We start from the raw sequence: 19,183 nt of genomic DNA, 5'->3' as shown, positions 1-19,183 counted from the left end.
AAACAAGCAGCTCTGAAGCTGGGCTGTGTAATCGCAGTGTTACCTCCTTTCCCCTGCCATCCCACTATTTCTCTTTCTCAGGACCAGCTTGGCAGTGCTGTTATTGCTCATCTACCCAGATCAGGACAGCCTAGTACTGTCCCCGTGGTGGGTAGCACTTTCTTTTGCAAAGCAGCTGTCCACACCTGGGATTTTACCTGCAGACCCCCCCACCCCCCCGTGATGTTGAGATGAATGCTCTTCCAGGGGCCTTGACCAGGAACTGGGTGGGCCTCACTCTTGGCAAGGAGAAATGTAGTCACTTTTATCAGCAATCAAGTAAGATCTATTCCAACCTCTGGCTTGCCAGGGCTGGTGAGAAATCACTTTCTGGAAGCCGCCGCCCTGACAGTGTCTTACACAGATCGCAGGGCCTGGCTACTCCCATAGATACGTGGTGCCAGGGCCTGAGAAGGTCCCTGCTGCTGTGTTAGGGTCCCACACTCCTGCTCTCACAACCCACCGCAGCCTAGTTGTCTGTGCCTAGGAGGGAAACTGTTTCTATGGGGAGTGGATCCCTCCTGAAGGCAGTCTAGGGGTGATGCACACAATACTGGGGACCAATCTGCATCAGAACGGGGGATTTACTCAGTAAGAGTAAGAGGGAAACAATAAAGATAAAAGCAGTTTGACAGAAACAAGTGGAAGTCAGACCTTAGAAACTCAGTGCCTACCTAGCTCACTCTCTTCTGGGGTAGAGGTTGCCTCCAATAACACAAGGAGCAAGTCAGGTATTAGGGTGCAGAAAAAGGAGGGCCCTAGATGTGCAGGGTGTGGGTATAGGAATAGTCTCAGACAGGAAACATGAGAACAGAGAAGAACTGAAGGAGAGAGGGGGTGAGCCCCATGGAGATCTGAGGGGATGCAGAGCCTTTTAACTTAAGGCTAGCACTCTACCATTTTGAGCCATAGCACCACTTCTGGTTTTCTGGTGGTTGTCTCATGGGTTTCTCTGTCCAGGCTGGCTGTGAACTGAGATCCTCAGGTCTGGGTAGCTAGGATTACAGGTGCTAGCCACCAGTGCTGGACCATTCTATCTTAATAACTCCTCTTCTGGTAGATGTGGAGAGATTTGCTGAGGCAGAGGATAGGCAAAGACAACCCCAAGGTTGCTGAGCCCTGTTCCTTGCTTGGGGTTCAGTGTCAGCTGAGGGGAAATGTAGAGGTGCCAGGTGACCTGGTGCCCACTGAGCCCTCGGCCCCCATTGTCCCTGGTGCATTTCGAGATGCTTCCTCCCTTCTAGAGTTTTCTCTGGGGACAAGGCTTTCTTGGGGAGGACTATTTAGGGACATTTGGGAGACATAATTGCCCCCATGCCCCTTCCATTTGGAGGTGGCCAACAGGATAATGGATTTGGGTCCACAAGCCTGCCCCAGTGATGGGAGTTTTGGAGGCTCAAAGTCAATGGTGCATTAATTAAGGGGAACAGCTGCTACCACCACACTTATAAGTCAGTGACGAATGGCCGTGTTTGACATCTTTCTGGGTAGAGCCTGAAGGTGGCCTGAGCTCCTGGGTGGACGTCCACACTGAGATTTGTGGGGTTCAGCCTCTTTCTCCTCCACACGACCCTGTATTGGTGTCTGTCCAGGGGGACCATTTGTCACCAAAGAAAGACAGGTCTGCAGCCCTGGGAACATTTGGAACATTGTCCAAGAGCCTTGGACTATGCTATGGAAACTTCTCAGCCACAGCGCTAGTCCTAAGATGCCCTTGGCCCCTATCTTCTAGACAGAGACCCCACTGCCTTGTGCTGTCTGCCAAGAGCTGCTTAAAGGCAAGGCATGCCCCTCCCCCACCCCAGCTAAGGGGGCTGCGAAGCCGGTCAGAAATGTCTGCAGCTCTAGCAACTAATGAGGGAGCAGGGGTGTGGGCCTTTGTTATTTTATTTTGATCTGGCTCTGGCTCTGCTAACAGCTCCCAGCAATAGTCTTGCATTAGCTCCCTCTCAGTTCCAAACAAAATATGGCTGGGGAAAATCTTCCACTCAAAAAACGAGAGGAAAAGCTGTTTTTACTTGTGTGCTGGGCCCTGGTATTGTATTCAGCAGGCTTCCAGTGGACTGGCGGCATTAGCAGGCTAGTGCCATGCATCAGGGGCCACCTACCCACAGAGGGACTGGTGTGGATAGGAGAGTCCCCTGTGGCACAGCTCAGGGACTGCTTTCTCTTCCTGGGGTGACTGGCTTTGGGGTCCCGCACAAAGGCCCCATCTGCATCTTGGTGCCAAATACAAATGCCTGCAGCTCACCTGCCCCCAGCTCTCCAACACACCAGGGGCTCTGGCGCCAACCAGACCAGCCATGTGGGGCCTCCCAGTGCTGAGCCTGGAGGTGAGAAGCCTGTTCCTAGGTTCATCGCCAACTTCTGGGAAGCTGACCCCCCAGGTGCCAGCACCTAGGGTGCCTCAGGGGTGTTGAGGCAGAAGTGGAGCTGAAGGAAGGGGCTCACCCCTGGCCACCCAGACTCCTTGCAGCAACCTCGCAGGGTGGTGGTCCACACTGCTTCATGCTGTAAACCTTTGCCTGCCCAGCCCGAACTTCCGCCAGGCTCTGCAGCTCATCTGTAGCCAGTGTTCAGCTCATCTGTAGCCAGTGTTCAGTGATGTTTGTTTTTAGAGGGGTGTGGAAGGAAGGGGGAGACACATCATAGATGAGAAAAACAGCTGTTTTTAATAAATAGTTATTTATTCAAGTTTCCACCCTGATTTTTGAAGTCTGTTGCCATGTGCTTCCTTCTGGCTGGAGCCTGATTATGAGAACAGGGCCTCACCACAGGCAGAGCGGATTCCAGCTCAGCTGAGTGTCCAGACATCAGAGGAAATGAAGAGTATTGCTCAAATGAGGAGACTGGAGCTTTATTAAAGAAACAAAAATGCCAGGAAGTCCAGAAAGGGGTGTCCAGGGTCTTCTGGAAGCAGCTGTGCATCTCCTCTGGCTACTCCCCTCTCCAGCCTGCCTCAGAGGCCATGTGGGATGAGAGGAGCTGGAGACTCTCAGCACTAATAAGGCCCCCCCAACCAGGTGTTCTGGAGTGGGCTCCCCAGCAGGTGGAGCGGACTAGCAGGCAGCAGTGTTCCGTGCAGCCAGCAGGGGGCAATGTGTGGCCACTGCCAACAAGTCACCAGGCTCTAAGTTTCCCTTAAACAGCACTGGACAGGAAGGGAGGCCATCACAGTAAAACAAGTGCTCCACACAGGTGGGGGGCTGGGGCTCTAAGGGCCCTGGAACGGGCATTCTAGGCTCGATGCAACATGTGGCTGCAGGTCTGGCCTGAATTCACTTCTGTGAGAAGCACCACTGAGGAGCTGGTGGCTACAAGACAGGCCGGTTCTCAGCCTGCACAGGACTCCACTGCGATCCCGGCTAGGGAGGCCATGCCTCCAACCTGAGGGCCCTATGGTCACCCGTTCTAATTTCTAGCATCTTCCCTCTAGGACATAAGTAGCCCATCCACCTAGGGGACAGCTTTCTCCCCTCACCCTTGAGCTCTCTAACACCCGCGAAGGCACATGGACCTAGCATTCCCCTATGCCCTGTTCCCAACCCACCTTCCAAGCTGAGGAGCCCGCTGGCGGGCAGGCAGGCTCCAGCTTGCCTGCCTTCTACTTGCTGCTCTTGGAAAACCAGCCCTTCTCCCCCATTCTGCTAGCAAGACCGGCAGAGGCGCTGGGTCTCACCCCAGCTTCTCCCTGCCGTCTCTACAGGAAGCCCACATTTCCTCCGAGAGGTCTCCGGAATGGGGCAGGGGTGAACAGTCAAGGCAAGTGTGAACAACGCAGCACCAGAGGTCCGTGCCCGCCCCTCGCCTGGGCTGGCAGCAGGCCAGGCTGGCTGGCACAGGCCCCGTGGGGCCTACCGCTCTGAGTCAGAGAAGGAGGAGGGCTTGGTCCACCTCCATACCAGCATGTCCTCCCCAGCCACTCGGTGGGACTCTGTCTGGATCCGGGATTCGTTGGAGGCCAGGAACTCCACGGCACGGTCCCAGACGCGCTTCATGCGCCTCCTGTAATGAGGGGTGGGAAGCAGAGCTCCAGGGAGGGCCCTGCCACTGTTCCGGGCTCCTGCCTCCCCTAGGACAGCTCCTTTCCCTTCTCCCTTCTCCCCTGCAGCCCGGATGCAGGCCCCATGTGTGGGAGTGCGTGTGGCGGGGAGCAGCAGGGTCACCTGGAGAGGACAGTCGGGGGACAGGTTGGGGGTGCAGGGGCTTTCTTCCTGTCAGGCCTTATCATTGGAGGCTATGCAGCTGGCTGGCCTAGACAAGGCCACACTGCCCTAGAGACTGAGCTGGGAGGATGCCCACCCCTCCTAAGGGTCCAGGAGGAGGCCACCATCACAGAGCAGGCTACACTGCACCTCACGGCCCATTCACAGGTGACGAACAGGCTGCCAGCTGCTTCGTTGGCTCCCCTTTGCCTCACCGACCAGGTTCCCATCTCCCTCAACTTTCCAAGACAGGCCTTCCCTCACTGGCCGGAGCCTACCACCCAGCTGGCGATCCTTCTGTGCTGAGAACTTGGCCTGGGTGGCCTGGTCTGGGAGATGGATGGGGGTGCTGAGAGCCAACAGGGGTACGGGACAGGCTCAGATGTGGGCAGCCATGTGCCTGGCCAGCAGCTCTTGACATCTGCGCTCAACCACAGGGCCCGGGCTGGTTCTGACTATACAGGTCACCATGCCATCCTGTTCTTATTCAGGGGAACACGTGTGGGATCCGCACTCAGAATGTACTCGTGCTAGACATGGACTGAGCCAGGTCAGCCACCTCCTCAGCACCCGTCTCCTGTCAATTAGGACTTATCACTGCCCAATGCCCCCCTTTCCTTATGCTTATCTGACTCCCTCTAGAACAAATGCACCAGGAGGACAGAGATGTTGCTTCCTCCACTGGCTGCTGTGTCCCCAAGTCGGCCTATGGTGCACAGTAGGCAATTTGTGGAATCAAAGGCATAGGGCAGCCCCACTTCACTGTGGTCCTCTGCAAGGCAGCGGAATGGCTGTTTTATAATAAGGACAACACAGCTCAAGGGGGGGAGAGAACTGTCTGTGGTCCCGCAATGACTCCCAGCAGGGGCAGGAATCAGGAAGGAGCTCAGGTACATCGCGTGGCTCCCCTGAGCGCTGGAGACCACGTGACTGCCTGTGACCAACAGCAAGCACTCTCAGGGCAGCACTGGCTGACAGTGGCTCTCGCCAAGCTTCCACTGGCCACTTTTTGTGGGGGAGCATGGCAGGTGTGAAGCATCCCATGTTAGGAAACTTTTATATATATTTATTTTTGGTGGTGCAGGGAATGAAACCCAGGGACTCATGCACGTCAGAAAAGCAACATCCTTACATCATACCCTATGCACGCTGGTCTTATGTAAGACTGCCTCCAACTGCATGTATGTGCACATGTATGTCCATGCACGTGCAGGAACCAGGCCACAATACTGTAGGTAACAGGTATTTCTCACTCTGGGCCTTCCTTGCCAGTGACTGACTCATAAAGACAAGAAACTGACTGGCCTGTGGCACCCCAAGGGGGCCACTGAGACCACTGAGGTTTCTCTAGTGTGCAGGAAAGCCACAGTGTCGAGGCACATGTTACTCTGGCAGCTCCTGTCCTGTAACCATGCGGAACCAGCCTCCTGGCAACATCCACAGGGGACGTGTATCACAGAAAGTGGGCCCACAGAGCTGGCTACTCTCTGTCCAGAACCCCCTACCCCTCGCTCTGAACTCCTATTTGTAGGATCAATGAGACCCTCCATAGCAGAAGACCTGAGAGACCCACAGCCCATAGCATGGCAGCTGGCATCAATACTGAGGGTGTCCGTTGGAGCCCTGATGCTGCGGCACGTCTCATTCTGCTAAAGAGCTGAGCCCACTCCAGGAGTGGCAGGCGAGGACACCGCTTCTCAGGACTCTGGGAGGAACTGAGCTTCATGGGTCCAGCCTCTGGCTTCCTTCTGTGGGGATTAGTGGAACCAAGCCCTGACAGCCTCACGCGACCACAGCACCCCGGGGAGCACTCACCGGCTCTGAGGAGGGATGAGGGTATCACGCACGTGCAGGATGCCCACATAGGGGTAGCGCTCCATATCCTGCTCCCAGTCCACATAATGGTCCTGGACCACATCTGCAGAAGAGAGCACAGTGCTTAGTGCGAGGCCTGGTGACGTGGGCAGTCCCTTCCCCAGAGGCCCACGCACCTATAATCTTCTTCACCATCTCATACATGGCCTGTTCCTCCTCTTCCAGCTTCCGCCATCGGTACTTCAGGAAGATTAGAAGTCCCCACAGAAAGGCCAAGCCTTCAAGGGAACGGAACACCATTAACTCCTGGCCACTCAAGAGGCTCAGCGCCCTGCAGGGGGTGCTGTGGGGAGGGCGCGTGCCTGAGCACCTGCTCCGCGTCAGGTGTGGGGTCAGATGCAAGGAAGGACGTGACAGGGAGAGGCGAGGCTATAAAGCAATCCCCTTCCTCTCGCTGCTGTCACCAGAGGCATCCTCAGCCATCTGGGTCCTGGCCCCTCCCATCCTCATCCAGATCTTTCATCTACTCCCTTGTGAACATGAAACAGCGTTTCATATATGTATACACACTGGGCCTTTTGTGTTCTGAAACGACTGCCGATAATGATTCCCTGCCTGGTGGTGTGGGAGAGCACGGTGTGTGCAGAGGCCTGTGGTGTGCAGCACCGGCTATCTCTGAGGTCCCAGGGCTCTGCCCTGGCCCTTTGTCTCTGAGGCCCTGAGGCCTCTGTTCAAAGGCGGCTTCGATGCTGGGAGATAAGACCTGCTATCCTGCTCGGCCCAGCACCCCATGTCCTCTCTGCTTTTGGAAGGTATCTGGAGCTCTCCAGGAGATGTTTCACTGAGGGAAAATTAGGCCATGGTCCTGCTGCGCACCTGCCTGGAGCTGATCTATATGCTGGGATTCTGGAAGACCCATCAGAAGCAGCATGGCCTGGCCCTTGCCTGGACCACTCCCTCTCAGAGAAGTAGACAGTCTCCCCTGCCCCACATCAAGGACATTTCTAGTTATCCTGATGCTCTCGCCAGTAATCTCCAAAGGTAAAGACAGCCCGGGGCAGAGGCTGACTTGTTCATCTGCTCTGTTTTATTAGACAGACCTCAGGTTCAGCAGACAGAAATGAACCCTCTGGCTGGGAAGAAGCCATCCCTCATACCCAGGTGGGCACTGAGCTGGGCTCTGGATGAGGGGGCACAGGGCGGTGGCCAGGACTTACACCAGAAGAAGATGAGCACGTGGGTGACGGCAGTGAGCAGGGCTCGGCTCAGGCGGCAGCCGACGCCCATCCGGGGCCGGGCCGACTCCAGGCAGACCACCTTGTCCACAGTTGTCACCAACTCAGATGGGTCTTCTCCTTTCAACCTGAAATAGGTCATAGGGCTCCCAACATGTCCCTCAGGACACCTGTGCCACAGGAGTTGGGGTATGAGCCCCTCACCAACCAGGAGGGGAAAAAGGCAAAGGAAGGAGGGACCAGAGACCTCCACCAGATTACAGAATAGGCTTGGTATCCTGGTTGTGCTCTTTCCAGAAATTTCCCACATTGGCTACTTAGAAAGAAGAAAGCTTTAAAGACGGCAGCAATCTTGAACCCCTACCGTTAAAGTGACGTCCCCCTCTGTCGGGTCTTTGACAGCCTCTCTCAGCGTGCAGAAGATTAAACTGTAAATTGGATTCCCACCTCCCAGCATAGCGCAATGGAAATGTTTACTGAATCTCTCGCTTCGCAATGGCAAGGCAAGAACTGAAAGACAGGCTCTGGGAGGTTGTGCTTTTCCTCCGTGATGAGCTGGCACATGAGCGGTGCAAGTGTAAAGATCATGGGGCTCCAGAGAGGTTCATACTGAACGGGAACCACCAGGCCATTGGAGGCCAGGTCCCTGCCACGACACCTATGCCATAGTGTCAAAAGGCACCAAAAGATGGGTAACGTTCACGCTGGAGGCCTCTTCCAGCCCCATGATTCAGGGACACGATACAGTGCTCTGGAATGGCTGGGATCTGGTGGCCTGATTTCTCAAGATCCACTTTCAACACTGGCCCTTTGGCCCAGCCACCTTCTGGCTGCCTTCTGCAGCACGAGGTGAGTGTTGTGGTTCTGGGTTAGCCTTGGCGCATTGCGGACCAGACAGTCCCTATTCCCCTCTCCTTTTCCAACACAGGGAAATGAGCTCAGCACTCAGGGCAGCTGTATTTTAAGCCTCTGAATCTTAACCGTGCCTTGCATCCAGTTACCACGCTTTAGGCTGAGCTGTCTGAGGGGTTCCACTGGATGCACTGCTGATGGAATTAGTAATTTGGGTGGATTAGAGAGGAATAAACAAAACCCTAGAGCATGTGTTCTATCAGCAATAGAGCTGGGCAGAGGCAAGGGGCTGCAGCTCTGCTAGGGCAGGGACCCCAGGGCTGCCTGGCTGTGGGCTGGGATGCCCCTCCCCCACTGAGCAGCTGCACAAGGCCTTTCACTCTCCTGAAAGGGCTGTTATCTCTACCAACAGCTCTGGCCAAAGATTTAAAAAAAAAAAAAAAAAGTAGGGCAAAAGCTGCTTGGTCAGAATAAAACCAGTATTTCCCAAGCAATTTCCATACTGGGTAAAACCAACATGCAGAATCATTTCATCTGCAAATGAAAACTTGAACCCCAGGAGAGGAAGTACAGAGAAGTTCCTCCAGCAAACTGCAGCCAGTTACCTGAGGCGGGATTAGCTGGGATACTAGGCTACAGCATCCCATTGCTCCCTACTCTTCAGCCTGGCTCCCAACCTAGCTCACAAACTGGCTCGGTGAGGCTTGAAACTCACACCTGAGACCCTCTGCTGAGCACAGGAGGCAACTGAGAGGAGAGGACATCGGTGCAGGCGTGAGGCTGCTGCTACCATGCCACCCATGATGCCCGCCCACACTCACCAGATGCCCACATCCTTGTTGCTGCTCAGGATCCAGGTCAGGGCGGCTTCAAACTTGGCGGAAGAGCTGCTGGTCACATTCTAGGGATAGGAGAGGAGATTAGTTTTGCCTCTGGCGGTATAGCCAGAGATCATTCCATGCTGGATTAAAGAAGCCCTCCCTCTCCACAGACTCCACAGGCCCTAAGGCCTCATTCCACTAGATGCACAGCAAACTGGCGAGAAGACAATTTGGGTGAGGAGAGGCAGGAAGAGGCTCGGCTAGAGGAGGTGATGCGGAAGCATCCCCAGGAAAACAGTGCAGGTCTGAGGTGGCCTGAATAGCATCATCTCCAAGTCTGAAGCCTGAGGCCAGAGAGCTGCAGTCCATCTTCACGTAAAATGCAAAAGAGCATCGGGATGGGCTGGAGGCTGACAGCAGTTTCAGCTGTGTGGCCTCCCATGCCCCTGACCTCTGTTAGTCTTGTTTTTCTTATCTATACAAAGAAAATTGAACTACATGATCCCCGAGGTTCCTGCCAGCTTCAGAATGCCATATTTCTACCACCTAGAGGCTGTGCAGAAAATCTAACAGAACCCAAGAATCTGAAGGGAGTTACATGGGCAGTGGCAGGGAGCGGGGGTGGGGGGGGGGTGGGATAAACAGATTAAATGTGTCTCCTTAAAAGCTGCTGGGGCTAGAACCTGATGGCTTACATCTGTAATCCTAGCTACTCAGGAGGCAGAGATCTGAGGATCAGCATTCAAAGCCAGCCAAGAAAGGAAAGTCCTTAGGATTCTAATCTCTGATTAACTACCAGAAAACTGGAAGTAGAGCTGTGATTCAAAGTGGTAGAACACTAGCCTTGAGCAGAAAAGCTTAGAGACAGTGCTCAAGCCTCAGGACCGGAAAAAAAAAAAAAAAAAAAAAGCTGCTGGGAAGGGCGAACAGTGAACAAAGGAAGCGGGGAAGTGGGTCTCTCAGCAAGGGCCACCTGCAGTGACCGCTTGGCTGAAGGAAGGGGCTGTGGGGGTCAGGATAGTGCCATCTGCTCCCGGCTCTGGGGCACAGTCCCCTCTGTGCTAAGTACTAAGGCTCCACTGAATTTATTGATCAGCTCTAGAAGCCTGGGTCCTTCAGATATAAGATCATGTCATCTGCTAATAGGGATAGTTTGACCTCCTCTTTCCCTATGGCTCTATTGAGTGTAAAAGGAAAGAAGGAAGGGAAGAAAGAGGAAAGACAGGCAGGTAAGTAGGTAGGCAGGCAGGCAGGCAGGCACAAAACAAATAGAAAACAAAAAGAAAAAACCCACAAGGCTGAAAGGATCAATAGGAAGGCAACCACCCTCTCAGGAATGCAGAAGCCACAGCCTACTTACTTCGAGGTATTCCTGGGCTTCCAAAACAGGAATGCATTTGCTTTTTAGCTTCTCTGGATTGCCACACTCAAAATTGCCTGGAAGAGAAAAAGACACATTCAAATACTGAGAAGAGGTTAAAAAGAAATTACTCGGAAATGGACTAAAAATGCAGCAAGAATCAAGCCATCAGCTCTAATCAGGAGCATGTGGCCCAGTGCTCCCCAGCTTCTGTGGGGCATCTTCACTCCACAGCAAGATCAAAAGCCACTTAGCTTGGATCGATTCCAGATCATTAAAACCTGACCTGCAAAGCAGTGCGGCGATTTGCATTAAATGACTAAAAAGCTGCCCAATACCAAGGTCTGTTTGCAATTGATCCCTAAAAGGATCAGACAGACAGCTCAGGAAGGGACGGGAACAGCACTATAAATAAACACAGCCTGGGAAAAGATACAGCAGGGAGGCCAGGGGCACCACAGGGACTCTGATCATGACACAGGCTGGCAACCTGAAATGCCTGGCCCATTGTCTCCAGGGGCCCTGGGGGAGAGATGTCCAGAACAGACACAGGAAGAAGGCAGCTGTGCTGGGTGGTAAGGCCTAGGCTAGTAGGCCCAGAGTAGTGCTGAGCACCCTAAGAGACCGGTTTCCACCTAGCATGGAGCCTCCCCTGCCCAGGCTGTCCCCTGCCCCCTTTTAGTGTTTGCCTGCCTCTTTGGCCTTTCCTCTCCACATCCACACAAGCAGTCCCACCCAGCTGGCACAGAGGTTCTCTTCCCTGTGATACGTTCCTGAATGCTCCAGATAAAAGGCAGCATGTCTCCTTGCAATGTGTGGCCTTAGTTCTTGTCCAATCAAATCTTTTATCATCCAGTGGCCCAGCACAAGCCCTCAGCTCATGGAGACTCCTCGCTTAGCTAACTTGGGGCAGAGTTGGTAGCTTGCCATAGCCCTTGGCCCTCCTTTGCATGGCTATGGTTTACTGCCATGCGCTGCATCCTGTGGGTCAACTAGATTCCTTGAGAGCAGGGACAGCACAGGGTGAGGCACATACAAGATCCCTGACACTTACATACGGCCTCCCTATCCTTCACCTGTTCTACCTGAATAGGGAGACTGGCCAATCTGAGCATCTGTGGGTTGGAGGAGAAAGTAGTAGAAGGTATTATTCAGTTCTTCCTTGAGAATGAACTCAAGCCTGTCCCCCAACACAGCCACATCCTCCACTTCAAAGTTGGTTTGATACTGTGTGGGTCTCTTCACCCTTTTCCCCAGGTTAAGGTGGTTTCTCCCATCATTCTGCACCCACCGGTGCTTATCCTTGCCCCTGATCACCTTGATGGCCCCCATCCTCTTCCAGCTCACGTGTTTTGTCAATAAAGCTTTAAAATGAGTCTGCTTAAATGACACTGTGCCATTCAAGCTACTGCTGCATTTGTCTTTCTGGCATCTGCTCTAAGATGCCCTGGTTCTTCATGCCTATCAGATCAAGCTCCAAGGGCCTGGTACCCATGACTATCCACATTGGGACCCAACCAGTATTGGCCAACTTCATTCCTTTTTTCTCTTCCCCTGTAGTTAGCTAGGTTCCCCATCCCTGTCCCCTTTTAGTATTTGCCTGCCTCTTTAGCCTTTCCCTCTCCATATCCATACAAGCAGTCCCATCCAGCTGGCACAGAGGTTCTCTTCCCTGTGATACCTTCCTGAATGCTCCAGATAAAAGGCAGCATGTCTCCTTGCAATGTGTGGCCTCTTAGTTCTTGTCCAATCAAACCTTTTATCATCCAGTGGCCAGCGCAGTAGGTGTCTTGCTCTTCATTGCATCACAAAAGAACTCTGGGTAAGTCACCTCAGACCCTACGTGGCTAGCACAGTGCCCAGGCCACAGCTGATGTCCAACAGGAGGAGGAGGCAGGGCCACATTTCCCTTCCATCTATCTCAATGAAAGCTATGTCCTCCCAGCTGCCTCTGACCTGAGGGCAGCAGGTACCAGGGCCCTCAGTGGCACAGGCCAGGACCGCATATGGAGGGTAAGATGAGAAACTGCTACTGCTGCTCCCTCATGAAGCAGAGCTTTCTGACCTCAGGGTGCACACAGATCCCCTGGGACTTTACCAACTCCAAAGGCTAGGACTAGACCTGAATGAAGCTACATTTCCAGTAGAATGTGATGATGCTGGGACCACAGCCAAGACACAAAGCTTCAGATGCTCAGTCAACCTGAGTGGGACTTGAGGCTAGAGATGTCACCTGTACCTGACATCTCAAGGGGAGAACACCAGAGAGGAACACTAGGATGACTGTGAACATGGGCAGGAGCCCAAGGCCTTTCCTCCCCAACCATCTCCAGGCTCCTCGTATCAGGAAGGAGAAGCTGGCAGAGTGAGGCCTGTAAGACTGACCTTAGGGATAAGGATCCTGAGGAGGACCTAGTTTAAATCACTCAACCTTGGCTGTCCAATGAGACTCCATAGTCCTCAGCTCATCCTCAGATGTCTCCCATGACATGTACCTTTGAACATTTCTTAGGCTGAACTGATCTGCCTGGGTCAAGACCAGTAAGTTAGGCCCAAGCATGGCCATTCACTTCTGTTGTCCACAGGAGAACACAAGCTCTGAGAAGACTCACAGCCTGGACCTTTTCCGACACCCACACAAACTGCTGGCATCCCACAGAATGGAGTATATCTTGCGCTCCTCGGGCCCCTGTGGCCCTTAAAGAGAAGTAAGGCCAGACATGTAATGTCCCAAGAGAAAGCTCAAAAAGGATGAGGGTGGCGGTGGGAGTGAGGCTTGGATTCTGAATCTGTCTTCTGGGGACAGTCATGGTGGTCACAGCAGAACTAATCAGTGGCTTGGCGCTACTCACCAGCTTGGATGGCCAGGAAGTTGTAGAGTTCATGCAGCAGCTCCAGCAAGGCTGCCTTCTGCTTGGCCTGGCAGAACTGAAAAGGCACAGGACAAGCAGTCAGCTTTTCCTCTCCATTGTGACAGCCAGGAACATCTAATTTTAAAAAAAGCAAGTTCTGCAGAGCTTGGGCCCAGGGAGATAGGTGATAAATATCAGGCTAAATGACTGAGAAGGACACTGTGACGGTGCAGGCAGTCACAGGTAGACACAGTGACTAAGGAGACCCATCTGGGGGCTCTGGGCCTGCACAGTACCATTTGAGTAGAGACCAGTGTGAGGGGCCAATGAGTGCAGCCCCCCAGCTTCCTCGGAGGAAAGAGCCATGGCGGCGGGGCCTTGCAGAGTTCATTGGTCAGGGCAGAATGTTAGGGACTGCGGGCTTGTCAGGCCCACTCCTACCCCTTTATGGGGACCCTGGGTGGAGAAGGGGAGCCAGGCCTCATCTGAGGAAGGACAGTGGTGAGGATCTGGTGAATTTCCATACGAACCACTCTGCACGGGCTGACACCACCTCAAGGACAGAGGACCGAGGCACCAGATGACCAGATGGCCTGATTAAGACAACCCATCCCAGCCTGTCCCCACACTCTCAGAAGCACAAGGTGAGAAAGAAAAAGCCTAACAGTCATGGAGAAGGAAAGAACACTTAGCGAATGTTCAAATGCCCATCTTGGTTCTGGGTGAGAGGCTACCCCAAGGACACTTTCAGCCAGGGCCCCACTAAACCCAAGAACCATGTCGCCCGGCCTGATCTGGGGCCTACGCTCCATGAAGTTAGCCCAATAAGCCAGTGTGGCTATTGCCCAGGCTCAGCTGTGTGCTCAAAGGCAGGCTGGCTTACAAACAGGGAGTATTTGGAGTCTGAACTGTCTAACAGAGGCCAGAAGCCATCTGCTCACTGAGCATGTCTGGCAGGGACCTAAAGGGGCTTGTCTGGGCTCATTCAAGTACAGCATGTCTGTCCAGCTCCGAAGAGGGCCAGGGAGCAAATGTGCCATTTAGTTGGGGTCTGACACATTTAGAGAGGTGTCAGATTTAGGGTGTACAAATCTAAACCAGCAAACACTTTTCTAATGCAAAAGGCAAACAAAACTACCATCAGGAGACAAGATGAGTCTTCCAGAAAAGTTACTTTTTCCTGGTTTTCCTTTCAGTCTTTAGAAATCAAGCTTTCCCTTTGGCCACCTATGTTTCTAGGCTGCTTCCTTTTATCATCAACCACAACTTTTGTGATAGATGGCAAATTAAACTTATTACTAATCTGTTTGGGCAAAACAATTGGAAAGCAAAGACCTTTGGTGGATGAGTTCGATAAATGAGTGTCATAAAACACCCCCAAAATATGACGCATCAGAAACAAAGGACAAATGAAACCTGGTTCTCTGCAGCAGGATGCCCTTCATTAACATGGGCAAGCGTCAGTGCAGGGGCGTCCTGATGACCACACGTCATTTCTTTCTTGGCCCTGGGGCCGTGTAGGCCCAGCACTGCACACTTAATAATTAGACTACTAAGTCATGCCCTCTGGCAGCACACGACTTTTCCGGGTAAGATTTATGACCTGAAAATTTACTGCTTTGTATCTTTTCCAGACTACTGCCAGAATCAGCTGCTTGCATGATTCATAAATGCAGGGGATTGCTCCCTTTCCCAAATGTTATTGCTAGGGAGCATTAGGGCTTCATAAAACAAATGGAAACATAGTCTAAGATAAGAGGGCTAATTCCACTGGCCACTCATTTCAAGCTCACCCCTCCAAGGTGTCAAATCAGAAGCACATTTTTAGAGCTTCAGATGTCCACCAGAGAGGAGGCTGTGAAATTGAGAGCTGAGGCTTAGAAACTGCCAGCCTTTCCTCCCTGCACCAGAGTGCTTGAGAGGTCCTTCAGCAACCTACTGCATCTATCTCCCAGGATCAACTTAGGCAGAAGATCAAAGTCCCTGATGTTGCAATTGATGGGAGTGCTTCCACAACAAGCCCAGGGGTGGATCTGGTAGCTCAGTCTATATTTCAAGTACTGCTTCACAGCCACAATTGAGTGTGACACAAACATCACAGAACCCGATGGGATTCTGGTACATTACAGGAAATGCTCCCCCAAAATGAGCCTATTAGGATCTTCTTCTGGGGAAGTTTACCTCCTAATGGAGGTTAACATCCTCAGGAGGAACAGTAAAAGCAAAACTCAGACTCACCTCATCCGTTTTTCTCTCGCAGTCCACTGGTAATAACTTCACTGAGACCAAGAAAAGAAACAGTTAAAATCAGAGTGGGTTGAGGAAAAGAAAAGTCTTCTCTCAAACTCTAGGGGAAGCAAAATATTGCTGATAAGAGGGAGGGCACTGGAAAGATGGCATCTAAATGTGGGAATCTTAAAGGGCACATACAAGATGTTGAGAATTTCCCCCTCCTGGACTAGGATGTTAGATAGTTGGGTCCTTTTCCAGCTAAAAATGAGCAGCCACTAGTTCTTAGGCAATTAATCACTTAGAATCTACTTCCTCATCCTTAAGATGGGGGTTGCATGGGCCTTCCCTGCTTAACACTGGGAGTTAGGCCCAAACAATATCCAGAAGCTTTCTGAACTATAAATAATGTTAAGCAGGGATTAATACCATCACGAGAAGGGAATCCCAGGTAAAGCCCTATAGAGAATCCCAGGACTCTCGTCTTAAAAGTATCTCAGCAGTGAGTACCAACTTGATACCGTGATATCCTCTGCCTGGTGCTATCAGTCTGCTTCATTTCTCTAGCAGTTTCATAGGGATTTCCAAAGTCACTGACTATGCTCTCAGTGAAGAATCATTTGAAAATCCACCTAAGTCTGTGATCCTAGGCCCACTCAAACAGCTATTTGCCACAACAGTAGAGGCATAATTCAGCTTTTTCTTGGACTTCAGCTGTTTGGGCAAGAATGAAAGGACGTAACCTGGACTCCAGGTTGGGAACGGTATTAATCACACTCAGACTTTGGGAAGAATATTAAAAGTTTGCAAATTAAGGTGTCAGTCTTGAGTTTATAATGAAATGATCTCTATGATCTCTTGTTAGAGCCTACAGTTAACAGACAGGCAACTTTCCTTTGGGGGAAACACCGATCCTCAGCTATGCAGGATATGTACTGCATGCTACACACTTCTCACTGGTGTGTCTAGTTGTGTAATTAAGTGTGGACAGAAGGGCAATGACAGCATCTTGAATCACAGGCCCTCTCCTAGCTCACTCCGCAGAGTGCCACAATGGCAACCTCCCTCTCCCCCCCGTTTAGAGCACTTTAACTTTCTTAAAGGTTCTCCTACACCTGATCCACAGGTGGGGCTTGGTGTCCTTTTGAGAACGAACGCCCCTTGTTCTGAAGTAGAGTGAATGGTCTTTTTTGTTTAGAAAGATGGGACCACAGCCAAATCCTACCTGTGGGGCAGTGATATTTGGGGGAAGGGTTCTTCAAAAGGGTACTGAATTGTGAGTGATCAAAAGGGAAACAGCAAAGCCAGGTGGGGACGGCCTATCTCTAAAGGGGGTGTGGCTTTGTCTCTAAAAAGAAAATAAGAGGTTGGAGTAGAACTTGCTCCCAGCACGTGGTGAAAAGGGAAACATCAGAACGGAGGGTCAGGGCAGGAAAGGAGACAGCGAAGGCAGAAAGTATTGCAGATGCTGAGAAGACGGAAAGCGAGGACCTGGAAATGGGGAGACAGTTGGGAGCGGCTAAGAGGCGCGGGACTGTGCAGCCTGCGCTGGGCGGTCACCCGCGCCCCCCGGGCCCTCCCCTGCGCCGGCCCGGGACGTACTGTTGTCCTCCGCCTCCTGCGGCGCCGAGGGCTTGCCCATCTTCACCCAGAGGATGCCCAGGAAGACGAACAGCAGCCCCAGGCTGGCCCAGAGCAGGAGCCGAGACAGACAGCGCTCCAGCCACCGCCCCACCTCGGGTCGGGCCCGCGCCGTGCCCGCCGAGCTCGCTCGCGTGGCCCGCAGGCCGGGACGCGGGTCCGGGTTGAGAAGGGCGGAGGGCGGCCGCGCCGAGGCCGGGGACGCGCCCCACCAGCGGCGGGCCGGGCCCAGGGAGGCCTTGTCGGGCGTCCGGGCGTCCTCATCCTCTTCGGAGCTGCCTCGGACGGAGGCGCGACGCCGGAGCGGCGCAGGGCGAGCGGGATGAGCGAGGCCGCGGCTTCCGGCCCAGGAAGCGGCGGAGGCCCCGAAGTCGCCATAGGGCCCGGAGGTCTTGTAGGCTGGGCCCGAGACCGGCGGGGAGAGCCAGGGCTCCGCCCGCACGGGGGCCGCGGCGGGCCGGGCGCGCAGCGGCGCCTCCTCGCGTAGCCGGGCCTCGTCCCGCAGCCGCTCCTGGATCCGCGGTCGGGCCTCGTCCCGCAGCCGCTCCCCGTCGCGCAGCAGGGCCTCGCCACGCAGGCGGCGCAGCTTGTTGCGGTAGACGTCCCGAGTGGTGTCGGTGATGGGTCCTGGCTGGAAGCCTAGGGCCTGCAGCTCACGCCGCAGCTCCAGGTCCGACAGGCCGGCCATGGCCAGGACGCCGCCCCCCGCCCGCCCCTGGCGCGCACCGCACCCGGAACTGCTCCCGCCGGCAGCCGCGGCGGAGCGGGCGGGGCCGCGCGCCATGATGGGAAGGTCGGACTTGGACGCCATGTTGGGGAGGTCGCTTCTGGCCGCGAGGTCGGCCATACTGAGGAGGTCGGGATGGGTGTTGGGGCCGCCATGTTGGGAAGGTCGGACAGGATTTCTTTATTTCTTTATTTTCTGGTTTCAGAACTTGCTCCACTCTCTCCCTTTCTCCAGGCCTTTATCTCTAGCCATGTTTACACCGGTCCTCTGCCCCTACGCCGCAGCATGCCGTGACAGGCATCCGGTAAACCGTGGATCGAATGGATGTATTGCTTACTGGTTAAAGACAACCAACCCCCTGCCAAGATTTGGAGACTTGATGATTTGGCAACAGTGTGTGATCGGGTTTTATTTGGGTGGTGGAGTAGACTTCAGGAATGTTCCAAGACCCTGTCCTGACCCTGGGCTGCTTGCAGGCCAGCCTTGGACATACAACTGGCCAACTGAGCACTGACTGTGTGCAGCCCTGGCCCAGGACAGACTCTGCCCCTCGGTGAGCTCCAGCCCGAGGCCCACGCAGCTTCCACCGTGGAAAAAGTATTGTGCTCCAGTGGGCAGATGAGGGGGTTCAGAGGAGCCTGTTTGGCACGGGCATGGACATTACATTAAAGAGATGGGTAGGGGGACACCCCTGAGACCCCGTCTGGCCTCTCTCACTGTGGTTTAGGATATGGGGTCCAGAGCGAGTTTGATTTCCAGTCCCAGTTCCACAGCTATTAGATCTGTGATTATATCCAATTAACATCCCTGGTCTGTTTGCCAAAAACCCTGGTTGGGCTGCTGGGAGGGTGAGAAGAGTTAATTTCCTGTAAGGTGTTTAGAACAGTGCCTGATGCATGCTCATCTCTGTTTATACTTAACTCAAATCTTTGCTACCAGTGCTGGTGCAGAGCCTCCCATTGGGTAGGTGATTTGGTTACATGAAGGCTCCTAGCAGGAACCCCCTAAGGGAAGCAAGGGGAGCTGTAGCAAACGGAAATAGAGTTGTAGATTATTGCTTTACTCTACCTCTTCTATTCCTTTCACATCCTTCACCAACTCCCTTTTTGAAACATTTATTACCAACCTAGTACTTCTATCACAGCCCTCCTTAAGTTCTCCTTCTCTCAGAGCCCCCTCTTCCCTGTAGCTTTACCCAGAAGTCCCATTGCTGACCTCCACATCTGTCTCTCCCCTCTCTGGGAACCCTGGGCCATATTCCGCTGTCAGAGTTTTGCATTCCTGCCACTTGCTCTACCTCAGGGGTATCCAATGCTGGCCTCATTGCTGGGAAAATTACAGCCTCTGCTCGATCAGGCTTCCATTGTTAGCCTCGCCTTCTCCCTGACTTAGCTGCTCCCATGTGGT

At 53.4% G+C, this 19,183-nt stretch overlaps 1 protein-coding gene across 1 annotated transcript; it reads right to left on the bottom strand.

Moving 5' to 3' along the window:
* Nucleotides 1-2,880: 2,880 nt before the first annotated feature.
* Lemd2 (LEM domain nuclear envelope protein 2) lies at nt 2,881-17,777 on the bottom strand. The gene is made up of 9 exons (XM_070023957.1): nt 17,011-17,777; nt 15,418-15,458; nt 13,180-13,255; nt 10,328-10,404; nt 8,968-9,047; nt 7,277-7,422; nt 6,236-6,337; nt 6,060-6,162; nt 2,881-4,044 (listed from the first exon to the last, which is right to left on the bottom strand). Exons 1-9 carry the CDS (start codon nt 17,735-17,737, stop codon nt 3,894-3,896), a joined length of 1,503 nt encoding a protein of 500 aa, XP_069880058.1. The 5' UTR covers nt 17,738-17,777; the 3' UTR covers nt 2,881-3,893.
* Nucleotides 17,778-19,183: the final 1,406 nt, after the last annotated feature.

This window comes from Dipodomys merriami, unplaced genomic scaffold (genome assembly GCF_024711535.1).
Source record: "Dipodomys merriami isolate MVZ:Mamm:240054 unplaced genomic scaffold, mDipMer1.0.p SCAF_16, whole genome shotgun sequence".
NCBI classification, from domain to species: domain Eukaryota; kingdom Metazoa; phylum Chordata; class Mammalia; order Rodentia; family Heteromyidae; genus Dipodomys; species Dipodomys merriami.
Note: the sequence above shows the minus strand (reverse complement) of the source record. Positions and strands in the feature narration are given on the sequence as shown.